General features: G+C 42.2%; 1 protein-coding gene across 2 annotated transcripts in view; it reads right to left on the bottom strand.

Moving 5' to 3' along the window:
- The window catches only part of NAPB (NSF attachment protein beta), a 48,743-nt gene that overhangs the window by 14,123 nt on the left and 17,051 nt on the right, over nt 1–17,569 (bottom strand). Inside the window, exons 2-7 of one of the 2 annotated variants that reach the window (XM_039220970.1) lie at nt 17,399–17,478; nt 14,615–14,731; nt 12,743–12,789; nt 12,512–12,589; nt 5,009–5,064; nt 4,752–4,836 (exon numbers count right to left, since the gene is read on the bottom strand). In XM_039220970.1, the coding sequence (XP_039076901.1) occupies nt 4,752–4,836; nt 5,009–5,064; nt 12,512–12,589; nt 12,743–12,789; nt 14,615–14,731; nt 17,399–17,478 (463 nt within the window). Of the gene's footprint in view, nt 1–4,751; nt 4,837–5,008; nt 5,065–12,511; nt 12,590–12,742; nt 12,790–14,614; nt 14,732–17,398; nt 17,479–17,569 lie in introns of those variants that run through there. The other variant, XM_039220971.1, reaches the window with a different exon arrangement.

Below are 17,569 nucleotides of genomic sequence, written 5' to 3'. Positions count from 1 at the left end.
GAGGGTGTTATGCTGAGTGAAATAAGTCAGACAGAGAAGGACAAAACCATATGTTTGCACGTACAGGAGGATTAGGAGGAACTTATCGGAGGACAGTGGGGGAGAAGAGGGGAAATAGTGGGGAAGGGGGAGAGAGGCAAACCATGAGAGACTCTTGAATGCTGAGAGCAAACTTAGGACTGATGGGTCTGGGGGGTAGGGGGCAGATGGGCATGGAAGAGGGTACTTGTGGGGATGAGCACTGGGTGTTATATGGAAACCAACTTGACAATAAACTATTTGTAAAAAATAAATAAATAAAAATAAATTGATCCCTTTATCATCCTAAATAAATAAATAAATAAAATGATAAAAGTATCAATGCTTTAAAAAAACATGGTAATTCTAACCATGTATGTGGCAAAGAGAGCTCAAAATATGTGAAGCAAAGACTTACACAAACGAAAGAAGGAAGACAAATCCACAATCACAGTTGGAGACTACAATACTCCACTCTCAACAATGGACAGAAAAAGAGAATCAGTAAGTACACAGAAAAAATCTACAGTGCTATCAACCAAGAAAGTCTAATCAACATTACAAAACATGTCACCAAGCAATAGGAACTACAGAAGAAGTGCCAAGCCAGACCATGTTCTGGGCAATAAAACAACTTTAACAAATTGATGAGAACGAAATCACAGAGTGTGTTCTGCCGCCACAAAGGAATCAAACTAGAAATCAACAACAGACAGATAAAGAGGAAAATCTCCAAACACTTGGTAATTAAGCAAAACATGTCTAAATAATCCACAGAAATCAACAAATACAATGAAATAAATGAAACAATTTAACAGAACTGTGAGACAGAAAGCATTGTTTAGATAGCACTAAACATGCGCACAAAATAAATAGGAAAATCAGTAAGCTCAGCTCCTACCTCAACTCCCTTTAAAAGGAAGAACAAAATAAATCTAAAGACAGTGGAAGGATGAAATAATAACTTTAGAAATCAATGAAATTGAAAACAGAAGAGAAAATCATTGAATTCTACCAAATGTTTAAAGAGAGAACATCTGGGGCGCCTGGGTGGTTCAGTCGGTTGGGCATCCGACTTTGGCTCAGGTCATGATCTCAAGGTTTGTGGGTTTGAGCTCTGTATCGGGCTCTGTGCTGACAGTCAGCTCAGAGCCTGGAGCCTGTTTCAGATTCTGTGTCTCCCTCTCTCTCTGACCCTCCCCTGCTCAAGCTGTCTCTCTCTCTCAGAAATAAATAAAATGTTAAAAAAAAAATTAAAAAAAATAAATGAATAATGAGAGAACATCAATCCCTCACAAATTCTTCCAGAAAAAGAAAACTACTTCCCAATTCATTCCATGAGGCATTACCTTCCTGCCAAAATCAAAGACGTCACAAAATAATGAAAGAATACAGATTGAAAATCCTCCACAAAATACTAGCAAACTAACTGACAACTTCTAAAAAGGATTATATATTATGATTATACAGTAAAGGATTAATTTTGTCCAAAGTGAGTTCTTGCCTTTGTCTGTGGCTCCTGGGAAGCCATCTCTAAGCCCTTCTTTGGGATTTCCTGCTTGAAGAGTATTTCTGTTTACCTGAGAGCCTCTGACAATGGGGTTCAGCTCAGCATATGAAAGAACTGGAGAATAAGGTCAGCCATGTCTAAGGGGCACAATAAAATTCTAGATGCCAAGCTCGCATGAACTTTTCCCCTGTTGGTAATACTCCATGCATATTTTCACCATTGTTGCTGGGAGAAGTACTCCACTGGGAAAGGATGAAAGGAAGTTCCACACTTGGAACTCTTCTGTTCCCTGCCCTAAGCACCTCCTTCTTTCACTGATTTTAATCTGTATCCTTCTGGTATAATAAGCCATAACTGTGGTATAATAGCTTTCACTGAGTCCTATGAGTCCTTCTAGAGAATTATCAAACCTGAAGGTGCTCTTGAAGACCCCCAAACTTTGCAATAATCAAGTAGGATTTATCCCAGTAATGTTAAGGTTAGTTCAAAACATGAAAATCTGTCAATAAAATACACCATACTAATAAAGAACAAAGACTATTATGATCATTTCAATAGATGCAGAAAAAAGCACTTGACAAAACACAATAAGCTTTGAGGATAAAAACACTCAACAAACTCGGGAGAGAAGAGAACTTCCTCAAACTGCAGAAGACTTACAGCTAACATATTACTTAATGATGAAAGACAGAAAGCTTTCTGTCTAAGATGGGAATAAGACAAGGATGTGTGCTCTTGCTACTTCTAGTTACCATTGTTCAGGAGGGTCTATCCAGGGCAACTAACAAGAAAATGAAGTAAAAGGCATCCAGGTTGGAGAACAGGCAAAACTATAGCTATCCGCAGATGACATAAATACATGATTTTGAATACAGAAATCAAAATAAACAAAAACTCCAAACCCACTAGAACTAATAAGCTAGTTCAGTAAGGTTGCAGTGTATAACTAGCAAAAAAAAAAAAAGATAAAATCTGAAAAAAAAATGGAGAAAACAATTCCATTTACGACGCATCAAAGAGTCTAATATACTTAGAAGTATATTTAACTAAAGAAGTGCAAGGCTAGCAAACTTTTTAAAAACTATAAAATAGTACTGAACAAAATTAAAGATCTAAGTGAAACAGGGTGAAAAGGCACCCTGTGTTCAGAGTTTGGAAGATTTAATGATGTTAAGATGTCAATACTTTCCAAATTGGTCTACAGATTCAATGCAATCCCCATCAAATTCCTGCTGGCTTCTTAACACAAATTGATCCTAAAATTCATATGGAAATGCTAGGGTCCCTGAATAGCTAAAACAATCTTAAAGGAAAAAAAAAACAAGAAAAAAAGTTGGAGGACTCACACTTCCTGATTTCAAAACGACATAATCAAAACAGTGTGATATTGGCAGAAAGACACACATATACAGCCAACGGGATAGAAGAGATGGTCAAACAGAATATCCATTAAATAATTTCCAATGAGGGGACCAAGACTATATTCAATGGCAAAAGAACAGTGCACTCAACAAATAGTGCGGGGAAAACTGAATATCCACAAGCAAAAGAATGAAGTTGGACCCTTACCTAACACTCTACACAAAAATTAACTCACAATGAATCAAAGACCTAAACATAAGAGCTCCAATTATAAACATCTTACAACAAAACAGGGGAGAAGCTTCAGGACCTTGGGTTTGGCAATGACTTCTTGAATATGATGTGAAAAAAACAAAGGCAACAACAAAAAAATAGAGAAACTGGATTTCATCAAAGTTAAAACTACATATCAGAGGGTACCAACAACAGAGTAAAAAAGCAACCCACATCATGGGAGAAAATATGTATATATCACATATCTGATAAGGGATCAACATCTAAAATATATAAAGAATTTCTAAAATGCAATATAACTGAACTCAAAAATGGGAAAGGAACTGAACTATCATTTCTCCAATGAAGGCAGACAATTGGCCAACAAGCTGGGATGCCCGGTTGGTTCAGTCAGTTAAGCATCATGATCTCACACTTGTGGGTTCAAGCCCTGTGTTGGGTTCTGTGCTGACAGCTCAGAGCCTGGAGCCTGTTTCGGATTCTGTGTCTCCTTCTCTCTGCTCCTGCCCCACTCATGCTCTCAGTCTCTCTTTCAAAATAAGTAAATAAACATTTTAAAAAGTGGCCAAGCACATGAAAGGGGTCTCAACATCACTAACCATCAGGGTAATGGAAATCAAAATGACAACGTAGTATCACTTCACACTCATTAGGGTAGCTATTATCCAAAAAAACCCCAAAAAACAAAACAGAAAACAGAAGGTACTGGTGAGGATGTAGAGCGACTGGAAACCCTGCACATTGCTGGTGGGAACGTAAAATGGTCCAGCCACTGTGGAAGAGTTTGCAGATCCTCAAAAAGTTAAAAACAGGGGTGCCTGGGTGGCCTGGTCAGTTAAGCATCTGACTCTTGGTTTTGGCTCAGGTCATGACCTCACAGTTGGTGAGATGAAGCCCCGTGTCAGGCTCTGTGCTGACAGCATGGAACCCGCTTGGCAGTCTGTCTCACCCTCTTTCTCTGCCCTACTCCTGCTTGCACACACTCTCAAAAAAAAAAAAAAAAAAAAAAAGAGGTAAAAACAGACTTGCCTCATAAACCAGCAATCCCAATCCTAGGTATATAACCAAAAGAAAAGCAAACATACTGCCACAAAAACATGAAAAGAAGTTTTCAGGGCAGAATTATTCATAATAGTTGAAGTGAAAAAACACTCAAATATCAATTAAGTGATAAACAGGTAAACTAACCACAGAATATTACTCAGCTATGAAAAGAAATGAAGTATCATTACACACTAAAACAAGCGTGTTTCATGGTTTCAAGAAGAACCCTGAAAAAACTATGCTACTTGTGAAAGAAGCCAGTCACAAAAGGCCACATTTCCTAGAAGGCCCAGAATAAACAAATCCATTGAGACGGAAAGTAGTTTTCAGAGACCAGGAGGAGGGGAGATAGGAGTGTCTCTTGGGGTATGATGAAAATGTTTTGGAATTGGGTACCGGTGATGGTTACACAACTTCACGGAAATACTAAAACCTACTGACTTGTATTCTTTACCAGGATGAATTATATGACATGTGAATTATATCTTGATAAAAAGGAAAATTTAAAAAGTTTAAAGTTGAATTAAAAAAAAAGAAGACTCAGAGTGACTTCTGGAAGTTGGCGAGACCGCGGCAGCCTCACCTGCTCATAGATCTCGATGGCTTTCTGGTACTGCTCCAGCTGGGCTGCATACGCTGCCACTTTCAGTAGACACTTGTTAGCTGAACTGCAATCAAGAACCAGAGGAGATTAAGTAACAATCCGACAGAAAAATGAAGAGGTATCTCAGAATACCTTCATTTGGTACAGCCCAACATGCTCACAGAGTGCGGTGAAGGTTTGTCTTTTATCACACATAACAAAAAACATTTAATTATATTAAGGAAAAAGACACTTGCCTGTTAGATTCTTCCCCTTTGTAATAATCAGCCGACTGTTCATAATGTGCGATAGCCTGAAAAACATACATGTATTTTTTAAAAAAAAAATTTTAATGTTTTATTTATTTCTGAGAGAGAGAAAGAGACAGCATGAGCAGGGGAGGGTCAGAGAGAGGGAGACACAGAATCTGAAACAGGCTCCAGGCTCTGAGCTAGCTGTCAGCACAGAGCCTGATGTGGGGCTCGAACCCACGAACCGTGAAATCATGACCTGAGCCAAAGTGGGACGCCCAACCGACTGAGCCACCCAGGCACATCAACACACAGTATTTTATTCAAACTACTTGTCTGAAGAACTACATTTAAGAACTACAACTGCATAGGTATTATTCCTATGGCTAAACCTATTTCAACAGCACACCTTTCACAACTTGCCCTCCTTTACTTGAGGAACAGAAAAAAGCACACACATCCGGAATACTCACTGTCCACTAAAGTCTCTTCTTCTCTTCTTCCAATGCAAATGTCCAGTTACACCATTTCCCCAGTCCCCAATGCAGTTCCGGGCAGCTGTGACCTGCTGTTTCCACCAGAATGTAAAGAGACATGCTGTGGGTCTCTACCAGGCTTGGCCTATCCACCTGACCGTGCATTCTTCTCCAGGCCTCATCTTTTTCCATGAGCTAGAATGGCAATGACCAAGTCTGGAGTGACCATGGAAGCCACAAATCAAAGATGGCAGAACTGTCCACCTTGTTCCTAAACAACTACAAAGGGCAGAATGTACCTCAACCATCATGTACCCACCACTGCCAAACTCAGAACAGCTAAAGCTGGATGGTTATTTTAGAGACATAGAAAGCCCTATTACATTTTAGGTCTAAAGCTTGCCTCAGCAGCACAGACTTTCCTCATTAATACCGTACATGTCATCTAAAGTAACGGTGTTGCCTTCACTCTAAAATGTGTGGCGATGAATTAGCAGTCAAGTGGAGAGGAAACAGGTTTCAAGCTGGAAAGCCCTTGTCATGTTGTGGCATGACATTTAGTGAAATTAAGCACATGACAACTCAGAAGGCAGAGCACATTCCTCCTGGAGCCTCCTTCCAGCCATACAGGAAGAAGCTGTATGGAAAGAGACAATAGTGTGTATTGCTGTTTTTAGCAAAACTTTGTTAAGAGAGAACTCTGGAAAGGAGTAGCTTGTTTGTAGGCAATTATGAAAGAAACTGACAGGGTCTAGTGATTGGGCCTCGGTATGTTTGGGAAGGCCAATGGCCTCTATACCCCAAATGGCAAAAGGTAAGTCAGAACAACATTTTAAAGTAAGAGCCTGGCAAACTTTTCTGTAACACCCCAGGTTATGAATATTTTAGGCTCTGTGAGCCACGATGTGTTGCAACAACTTAGTTCTCCTGCGTTACCACAAAAGCAGCCACAGACAGTAAAGGAATGAGTGTGTCCAATTCCAAAAGCTTTATTTATTGACAATCTCAACTTCATGTGGTTTTTATGTGTTGTGAAGTGCTTTTTTCTGACTAATGATTAAAAAATGTGAAAACTGGGGCGCCTGGGTGGCTCAGTCGGTTTTAAGCGTCCGACTTCGGCTCAGGGCATAATCTCACAGTTCATGGGTTCGAGCCCCGAGTCAGGCTCTGTGCTGACAGCTCAGAGCCTGGAGCCTGTTTTAGATTCTGTGTCTCCCCCTCTCTCTGACCCTCCCCTGCTCATGCTGTCTCTCTCTCTCAGAAATAAATAAAAAAACATTAAAAAATGTGAAAACTATTCTTAACTTGGATGTATACAAACAGGTGGTGGGTTTGTAGACCTCTGCCTTAAATCTCAGTTTTCCCAGTAAGCCCTAAAGAGGAGGATAGTTACTATTACCCAAACATCAGACTACAGGTGCTCCCTTCCCACTAAGCCCATAGCTTCAAGGAAGTCCTACCCAATGACTGAACAAAGAGGCACAAAGACAAGAAAACAACAAACAGGCTAGAGCACTATGTTAAAGATCACTCTGACCATGGTTCCTGGGAGCTGAATGGAAGCAGACAGGCCTGGTCCTAAAACCTCAGCCCCCACCTTCCTAAAGGTACTAGTGCAATGACCAAGACCAACACTGACTTGGTTTACAAAATCTGTTCAGCCCTGAGGCCACAGGCAGGAGGGGCCGCAGCCAACATTAGCCGTGTCTGGACTGCAGAGCACCATGGGCAGTTTGTGGAAAAACTGACATGTCTGGGTTTGAATAATTATGTTTTGGGTCCATTTGGTCAGCCTACCCTAACTAATATGCTCCCCAAACGAATTTTCTGAGTATTATTTATAACAGGGGAAAACTGGAAATAATGTAAGTGATTAGATATAATAAACTACTGTGCTAAGATTAAGAATAATGATACAAAGTAACAATGCGGAAAGTTCTCCATGAAATATTAAATTAACAAACAGCCATGAAAGAACAGATACATTGTAGTCCTCTTTCCACACATACATAGACACAAAGAGAAAACATCTGAGATAGATTCCCCACAGTACTCGTCAGAGTGTCACATACACACATGTGTAGGATGAGCTGATGAATGTACGTGTTCTCCCTTCCACTAAAATGTAAGTTCTGTAAGGCAGGTCTCACTATTATGTCCCTGAACCTAGCAGAGTGTCAATCAAACAGTGTAGGTGCTCAATAAACAGATGCTAAGTGAATGTAGGCAAACTGCATTTCAAATGATAGCCCCCTACTGAATTACTGTCAATATCTTAATCTGGAATGCCCAGAAAAGGAAAGTTTTTCAGTGAATTCCTAATTAATCAAAAGTAATCTTCTTTGCACTGTTCCCATGCTCTCTAAACTATTTAGCATTCTTTTCCATCATAATAGATAGGGTAAAGTATGAGAAGCATGACTGAATCTTTAGTAAAGAGTATCGAACTTGAGGGAGTGGGGCCAGAGGATGGGGGTACGGACTGTCACTACTTATCTTTCTAGTTCTCACAACACCAGAACTCAATGAATACTGTTGAGTTAACTGTAATTGCTGTTTACAGGTAAAAATAAGTGGCCAAATATGGACAATTTGGTTTAATCTAATACTTATTAAATAATGATACTGGTCCATCAAAATGTTATAACTAAACTACAGCTAGATTTATCACAGTAGAAAGAAATTTAAAGCTTAGTTTTTAATAGTGCTAATTAAACCAATAATAAAACTTTATAATACTCCCAAGTTTTGACAGAGTGTATAGTTGAAAGGAAAGCTTATCTAGTGGCTTAACAGAGAAGTTTCAGAGAAAAGAGGCTGTCACAGGTTATCTTTGGATGTTCACACCTAGTTTGGAGTTTTAACATGCAGTGAAATTTACCAGGCACAAGTAGACCCTTGCACCTTACAAAGTTACCCACTGTTTCTTACAATTTCAAAGACCATGACAAATATAAAAAGTAGAAGACAGCCACCAATAACAACTGCACACGTAACTATAAGCCTCGACACAAAATCATCCTGTTATCCTGCATTAATATTCCTTCTTGGGGAATTTAGTGAATGCCACAATGCTGGAAAACACAGGAAACCTAAAATGAGAGACAAGGCCCTTTAGGACTGCAGTCTTCATTGGTCTTAAAACAAATGCAATTTCCACATCTCAAGGTTAAGTCCACTTTGTAGGTCAACTTAACCTTCAGATGGGATCATTTCTTTTAGAATATATACCCCCAGATAGGATCTAACATGAACTTGCCAGAGGCACATCCTACATGGTAACCAACAGTATTAAATCATATTCTCCAGGGGCTGAAACAGAAATGGTCAGTTTCTCTGAGTCATTTAAAAGCGCATTTAAAAAAGACCCATTTATTAGTTTAATTCTTATTTCATGAAATCAAAGAAATAATGTGAGCCTCTTGAACTTCACACACTTCATTCGTCACTAAAGTCTGTACATGAATCATAGAACACACAGTGGCTTGTATTAACAGAGAAGAAATTCATTTGTAATAGATCAGATATAAGGTACCTTAGTAGAACTGATTTTCAAACTTAAACTTCAGGTACCACTGACCATAATCTGGTGAGTCCAACCAGGGAAGCAAGAGCAATGTTTTCTAAGCACAGGAGACGAAACATCAGGGATATTTCAAGGTGACCCTCTGTGTACTGAGTAATACTTTTTTTTTTTTTAATGTTTATTTATTTTTGAGAGGGACAGAGCATGGGCAGGGGAGGGGCAGAGAAAAAGGGAGACACAGAATCCAAAACAGCTTCCCGGTGCTGTGCTGTCAGCACAAAGCCCAACGTCAGACTTGAACTCACAAGCCAAACTCATCACATGCCATGAGCTAAAGTTGGACGTTTGACCCACTGAGCCACCCAAGCGCCCCATGCTGAGTAATGTTCTTAGACTGCTTTTAAAAGGGCAGGTCACATTAGTGAAGACATATGCCACCTGCTGGCTAACTTGCAGAATGGCAGGAATGCCATGAATTCTTCAGAAGCTGCCATGACGAATCACGTTTCTTTTTTTAAAAAGAAAGAAAACAAGAGAACATTAGAGATCATTTTATCCACCCTGAATTTCCCATGTGGGTCTCCATGTGTGGTTTCCCGAGAGCATGCCCCGGCAACAGAGACGGCACAGTGCCGCAGGCTCCTGCCTCCAGTGTACTTCCCTGACCACCCTTGGACAGGAAAGCCGATGAAGCAGCCTCTACTGGAAAGACACTCTGCAAGAGTGCTTGTCCTTCCAGGATGATTCAACCTTGGTAAAGATACTGTACCCACCCGAGACACCCTGAAAACAAAAATTCCAGCCACACCAGACCCATCTCCTTTCTGTTCCATCATCAGTTCTGCAGTGGCGAGCACAGAAGGGCTCAGGTCTGGGTCTCCCCATCCTCTCCAGGGTCTGCAGATAACCTCTCCAAGAAGGGCCACATGCATTGCACTCAGTGGCTCTGATTTAGTCAGGAGGAGAGCACCCTCAGAAAACCATGGCGTATATGACAAAATGGCCAAATCATGAATTCTATTTAATAAATCATAGTGAATTCTGTGCTGTATAACCATGAGGTGGTGGTCAGCATGAAGTCAGAGGGCAAAGGTTAACAATGCCAGTCCAACTTCAGCAGTCAGAGACACCTCCCAAGATTCTACATGCTTTGGCAGGTATGCTGCTATGGCAGAGATGGGGTGTCAGAGCCTACTATGTCCATAGAGTTCTGGGCTCTTGGGACTCATCAGTAAACGAGAGGCATAGCTCCGTGCTGACATGGGGTGCCCACCCTAAGTGTAGGGAAAAACGATGAGTAACAGGAATGATGATGTAATGTGACATGTGCACTGCAATAAAAAGAGAAAGCTGAGGTGGGAGAGGTGTCTTGGTATCTATTCGTGACAAGCCGGGGTTCCAATTTTAACTAAGTGGTCATGATACATCTCATAGAAAAGGTAACAAATTGAGCAAAATTTGAAGGATAAACAGAAGTAAGCCATGGGGGCATTTGTGGAAAAGCCCCAAGGACAGAGGAGGACACTGCAGTGCAAAGATCCTGAGTCAGGAGCTCATCTGGCTTGTGTGAGGATCATCAAAGAAGTCATGGTGGCCGCAGCATGGTTTATTGCATGGGGGAAGAAGGTGGGGAAGAGCAAGAGGAGAGTTTAGAGAGGCACACAGGTGGGGGGTGTGCAGCCTCCAGGGCAGCCTCGGAGGCCATCTGCAAGGCTCTGGCTATTCCTCTGAGTGAAGAGGGGATAACATCAGGTGGTAGCAGTGGAGGTACAATCTCATCTACTTTAGACAAGGATCACTCTGGCTGCTCTGTTACACTGGAGGGAGGGGGGACAATATTATTGACAAAAGCCAGTGTAATACATATGAAATTATCATTTTACACCAGGAGAAAAATTCTCATATGTTGGCAACAGTACCTGTCTTGCTAACTTCCAAGTGGCTGCCATACTACACCTACCCCCTTGATGGTCCATTGGGATTTTGGTCAACATGCTATTTCTCAGTATAAAGCCCCCTTTCCCTGAGAAAATGCACAGAAGGAGAGGGTGATGGGGACCTTGTGCCCAGGGCTCAGAACTCGAGCAGGAGCAGAAACAGGGAGGCCAGTTTGGAGGCTCTTGCAGTGAGCCGGTGAAAGCTGGGGGAGCGGGGTAATGAGGAAGTGAGGGAGCAGGGACTTGGGACCACAGAAATCGTCCACAGGCTGAATGTGGAGAAAGAGAGGATGCCTGTGGTTCAGAGGGGGAAAATCACAGTGGGGGGGGGGGGGGATGGATTAAACACACTGGGCTGGAGGTGATGGTTAGAAGACAGGAGGAGACAGGAATCTGAGGTGTGGAGGGAGAGCTGGGCTGCCAACGACTTGTGAGCCACTGGCACACACATGGTCTGTAAAGCAGTGACACTGAGTGCAGAGAGAACACTGAGAGCAACGCCGAGCACTGACAGAAGACAAAGAGTCAGTCCCAGGGTGCCCCACAGTAGAGCATGGGGAGAAGAGGAGGCCCCATCAGGCATCTGTTCCAGAAGCAGAGAGACGGCATGAGATAAAGAGGAAGAGGGATGCCTGTCTGATGCTGCATGAGGCTCAGGGGGTGCCCTGACTATTCAGATAGGACAGAACGGTTACCCCAAGAGTATGCCTGGTGCTCATCAGCCTGACTGGAATGATGGCTGGCCGGCCTCCACTGCCGCTTCTATTTCTCACTCACACCTCTGGTCTCCCAGAGTACTCAGGACAGTGTTACATAAACATCTGTCTCCAGTCAGAGCTGAGGCAGCCTCTAGATCTGACAAATGTCTTCCTCTTGTCGAGGTGCCCTGGGCCCTGCTGGTGATTCCATGACTGAGAAGACAGCGTGATATAGGATGAAGCCCGGCGCTGGGGCCGGCTTTGCATCAGCTCTGCTAAATCCAATCTGAGCGGCTCCAGGCAGCTCAGTCCTTCCGAGCCTTAGCTTCCACACCCATAAAGAGGCCTCCGTGCTGCAGAGCTAAAAAGTGGTAAAATTCACAGCATGACAGCAAAGACAGAGCCTTGGAAAATGGTGCTCAGTGTTTCCTCCTCTCTTCTTTTGCTGCTATAATCCACAGCTCAGAAAAACAGACCCATGCAAAACAGGGGTATGGCCAGCCCAGAGTTCAGCTCCCTTCCTCCGCCAGGTCAGGGTGTAAATAAAGAGGTGAGCACACCCCTGCAGCTTCCTTCCTGAAGCTTTCTTCCTGAAGCCCAAAGGAAGACTTCTGCTAACACTACCATCCTGACACGAGTCACCCAGAGCGGAGACAGCGGGCAGGCATGGTAAATCTTACCCCACTCTCAGGTGCCAGCCACTCACCTGAGGAGAAACCTGTCTAGACTTTAGCCCACCAGGTTCCCCATCTCTACAATGAAGCAATCTCAGTGGTCTGCACTACTCAACTCTGCTGGAAGGGGGAGGGCTCGCTGAGCTGTGTCACCTACCTGGCTTACACCCACCTGTGGAGAACACTGCCCCAGCTCACCTTCTCGATATCCACGAGTTCAGTCTCATAGATCTCTGCAATGGTGATATGGTGCTTGGCTGCGATCGTAAACCTTCCCTGAGGGAGAAACAAAAAACAGTCCCATCTGCTTTTACCTTTTTTGAATGCCAGTCACTTTGGGAAGCAAAAAACAACAACGAAAGTACAACTGTAAGCCATCGCCAGAACTCCACCCCACAGCCGCTCAGCTCACGCAAGGCAGGGTCTTACCATGTCTGTGTAAATGTCGATGGCTGCATTTAAGCAGTTGATAGCCTCTGAAGCGAAGGCATTTAAGAAAAACAATGAAAAATCCATTCAGTCAAAGAGAGTTCTAGGGAGCCTATCTTCTTGGCTGTTACTAGAATGTTAAGGAGGTTGCACTTGGGGCAGAGGGTGGGCAGGCGAGTTAGTGAAAAGCAAGCAGAAATCACATACAAGGCCAGACCCCACAGTATGCTCGGTCCCTAGCAGGTGCAGTGCCATGTAGGGAACCATAGCTGGGGAGCGGACTGGCTCAGTCCTCTCAGCCGGACAGTGAGGACCCAGCCAGGGCGAAGACTGCATTAGAGAGCAGACAAAGCCATGTGGGCTGTCATCAACACTGGTCAGCTCTAGCTGCTAAAACATAAGTGTAAATGCATTCTTCACGAATATCAAGTATATATATATATATATATGAATTCTGGAAGACTGTCCTTCACAAGGAAGATCACTTCAACAGACTCAACTCTTCATGCAGCCAAAATCAAAAGCACTTTGAAATACCTGTTTAAACAACTCTTAGGCGAAGTCAGCATTTTGTACAATGTTAAAAGATGCTAACTTTAGGGGTATGAAAAAGAAATCTAGTAAGTGATACTGCTAATAAATTCTGTTAATTTTCTAAAACACTGAGCCAACAAATTTCCTGTCACAAAATGGCGGTGTTTATAATGCTAGCATACAGGTGACAACTCCAAATTTATTGTTCTTGCTTTAAAGGAGGTAAGCAAAGAGGCCTGACTGCAAAGTAGAAAGTACATGGAGTAACAAAATTAAAAGCCAACTTCTTCCCAAGCTATGTAAGAAATGTGAATTGTTACACCTTTAAAAATACAGAAAAGCAAGTTCACAATGACACTCAAACCCACTGCTAGTATTTTGATGCACTTTTCCTTCTAGTGTTTTCTGGATGCATTTCCACATGCACAAAGTTTTTAATAGATTTGATACCTCCATTCTCATGTGGTTCTTTGGTCACCATGTGGACATTTACCAGGTCACTGGAGATGCTCTGACTCCCGGGACGTTAATGCCTGCATCAGATCCTAGAATACTGATGCATTATGACTTTACCATTTCACCCTTGCTGTTCATTTTGGCTGTATCCAGTTTTTCATGTTCAGAAACAGAATGTGATTGATCTTTATGTAAAAGCCCTTGAAGTACCTTAGTTCTCAATGATATATTCATAAAGCTGAGATTTCTGTAGTAAAGCGCTACTGCTCAAAGAAAAATATGGAGGCTCCACAGCCACTAGTAAATGTGATGCAGGGAAGACGATAATGCTTTTAATCACTAAGTGCATACTCTTAACTAAAAAAGAAATAACATTTGTAAAATCTTGTCACTTTAAATACCCGAGTTCATTATTTTTTCAAAACCAGTACTTTGAAAAATACTTTTTAAAAAGTCAGAGAATACTGTGTGAATATGTTGTTTTTAACTATCAGATATTACAATCTCCCATTAACTGGATCTTCAAATGTACCAGGTATTTAGGAGTGAGGGACCAGTACTTTTTTTAATGAGTAATATATATTCATAAAATTAAGATAGTAAGATGTAGATAAAATTAAAGCTAATTTCCAAAACATTTTCCAAAATGCACTGTGAATGGAGTTTAAGAAAATGGGTGTTATGACATATTGAACATAATTTCTCCTTGTAAAAGCTCAAAATGATTATAGAAAAACCCCTGAAAGTGCTAAAATCTCTATTATCTCAAAGCACAAACATTTCTTTTTATCAGGACTCAAAGGTCCAGCAGCATAACATGCGAGAAGGTCCCCAACATCAACCCAACAGCCCTAGTTACACAGAGGTGGAAGCATGTCTTACCTTGAGGGTCTGCCTTTTTGTAAGCATTCCCAGCATCCACAAAGCTGGTGGCAGAATCGTGCTTGCTCTGAAGCTGCATGTGGAGCTTGGCTGCCTGACAAAACGCATTTCCTGCAGCTAAGGAAGACAAGTCACTACAATTAATCACAGAGGAGCAAGTGTCCCCAGAGCGGCCCATGCTCTAAGTGCTGTACCTACTCCTAGAGAAGTTCCATGTCACTAAAAAGCAGCATTCTAGTCAAAGCATGTGTAAATGTGATCAAGTGCCTCTCAGGCGTGTATAAAAAAACCAGAACCAAGTTCAAACGGACAAAAACCTCTCTCAGCCCCAGAAGACCTCCCAAGTTCAAACGGACAAAAACCTCTCTCAGCCCCAGAAGACCTCCCAAGTGGCCCCTGGGTGACGGGCCTCCATTTAGTACCAGAGCCAGTCATGTTCAACTCTGTCCCCCAGCATATACTAAACAGTGACTGGGGCTTCAAGCCACACATGTTTAAAGAAAGCTAAAACACTAAGGTCAAGGACACTTATTTGCTCATCTTTCTGTCTCATTTTGTCCACTTTGGCTGTCATCACTGAAGAAACTGCTAATGGAGGCTCCCTGGACAAAGTAAGTATCTCAAAGAGTGAAAGTTAGGCCCACAATTTCAAAACTCAAAGTTTCTTCTTAAATTATAACAAAATCTAACTGAACTTTATATGAGGTTTAACCTGACTTTATCTCCCACTAGGTATAGACCATGTGCACATTCCCTACAGGTTTGGTTATAAGGGGGGATTGGTTATAAGGTGCTGCCCAGGTTTCTGTTGGGATGAAGTACAGTGTAAAGGCTTATGCACTTAAATTTTTCAGAAGAGGTTTTGATCAGGGACTGTAGACTCTGGAGGGGCAGAAAAAAGAATGAGGGAAGGAATCCACAGCAGGGCAGTCATGCAAACAAGGAACAAATGCTTGAAGGCAAGAAAAGGCTGGGAACAGAGGCTGGTGACAAGCCAGTACTGCCTGCAGGAGGGATAAATGCAGCGGGCAGGGGAGATGAAGGCTGAAGACGCTGTCAGGCCAGTTCTAGGACGCTTTAAATGTCAGCACGAGGAACCTGGACAGGATGAACCCCCACTGTCATGAGGGTTTTGACTCAGAGAGAACCACCACAGACTGGAAAACACCAGGCCCATGGAGACACAGCTTGGTAAAGTCTGGAATAGGGAAGGCAGCACTAATGGGAATGGAGGGGAAAGAATTCCCTCCACTAGGAAAAACATGATGAAGAGTATTATAAGACCTTTCAGTACTTAAAAAAAGACTTGTAGTCATTTCAAAAATGACATTCAGAGAAGTACAGAAAATCGTGGGAGACACCAAAATACCCACTAGGAAATAAAGGATTCAACTGCACTAAAACTTGGGCTGTCTTCCCTTGTCCTGACCCCTCTTCCAGAGGTAACCACAAAATTCCTATGCAGGTTTCTGCACTTCTACTGGAGGGAAAAGCAGCAATGCAAACTCCTGATCCAGCCTACCCAGGTTCAATTCTGGCTCTGTGCCAGACAAAAAGAGTGCCCGGTTTTGAAAATACTCAGCCATCACATGGCACAGGGGCTGAGCGATCAGAGAGGACACTGTCCCTCAGCTGAAGCTGGGACTGGAAACCCTCACCCACCAGGCTTTAACCCTTATGCTGGTGGATTACGGGGTCAAGGCCTCTGCTGCCAGGGGAGTACCTCAGCAACGGCTAACTGAATGGCAGCTCTGATGGGCTCTGCCTCAGGAGAGTACAGTAATAACGTGGACCTCCCAAGTACAGTGCTTCACTGTACTGGCTGGCTCATTATGCACGTGCTGGCCACTCTCATTAGTAGATGCTAATCTATCCTTAGGCCATTACCTTACACCACACAAGAGATGCAAATACTGAGACAATACTCCTTTCTCCTCCACTGTTTTTAATATAATTCAGGTGTAAGTACATTTTGGAAACATAACATTTCCTTTTAAACAAAAACTAAACCTATAAAAGAATTTTATAGTCAGAAAGGACATTTCAGATTCATATATTTCTCCAGCAATTTCTTCACTGAAATGTGTTTAAAGTGTCAGCCTTAATGGGTTGATTTCAACACACTGTACATACACCCTAAGCTTATACAATGTTCTATGTCAGTTATATCTCAATAAAGCTGGGGAAAAAGTAGATGGGGAAATGGACTTGTAGAGTATAAGGTCCTGCTTTAGATCAAGCAGCAGCTGCAGGCCAGGGCTAGACACCCATGTCCCTGCTCCAGCTGAAGGCTGTCTCCATTTTCATTAAAGAAATAGCCTATCACAGACAAGTCCTCTTTGCACAGAGGTAGAGAATGACTTTGTTTCCCAAGTCAGTGTTAGAAAGGGTTATCTCCTCTTAGACCAATAAAATAATTCCACTGATTTTGTTAGGTGTAATTTCACTGGACAGAAAGCATTATCTTAAAAACTGACAGTAAATCTGTTGGGGTTTATAAAAATAACACCCTGGCTGTCACATGTCTCAACAGAACCTCAATCAGCTACCACAGAGCTGTTCTCACAGTAACCAATGTAAAGTGTAAGTGTAAGTAAAGAAAAACAGGCTTTGTTCACTGAGATCAAAGTTCTTTTCTCCCAGGCCACAGTGGCCACACCAGTTATTCAGCACACACACCTGTCTCAACCAACACGAGGAAATGCAGACAAGTGATTTCCTCCTTCAAGATGATTTTAAAGTTATTTGCCTGAAAAGCAAAACAAACAAAAACTTTATACATACCACTCCAATTTTTAGCCATCTTGAACATATTTGCAGCTCTGGTATACATTTCACAAGCCTCTTCTATTTTTGTGTTTCCTCTGAGAAAAATTTAAAAATGAGGTTAAGTTTTACTGTGGCAACCATCTACATCTCTAATTCACCCTCCTCAAATAATAAGCATTTAATGAA

Source organism: Hyaena hyaena, unplaced genomic scaffold (genome assembly GCF_003009895.1).
Source record: "Hyaena hyaena isolate Hyena2069 unplaced genomic scaffold, ASM300989v1 scaffold_928, whole genome shotgun sequence".
Classification (NCBI taxonomy): Eukaryota; Metazoa; Chordata; class Mammalia; order Carnivora; family Hyaenidae; genus Hyaena; species Hyaena hyaena.
This window is presented reverse-complemented; position numbering and strand designations above follow the sequence as displayed.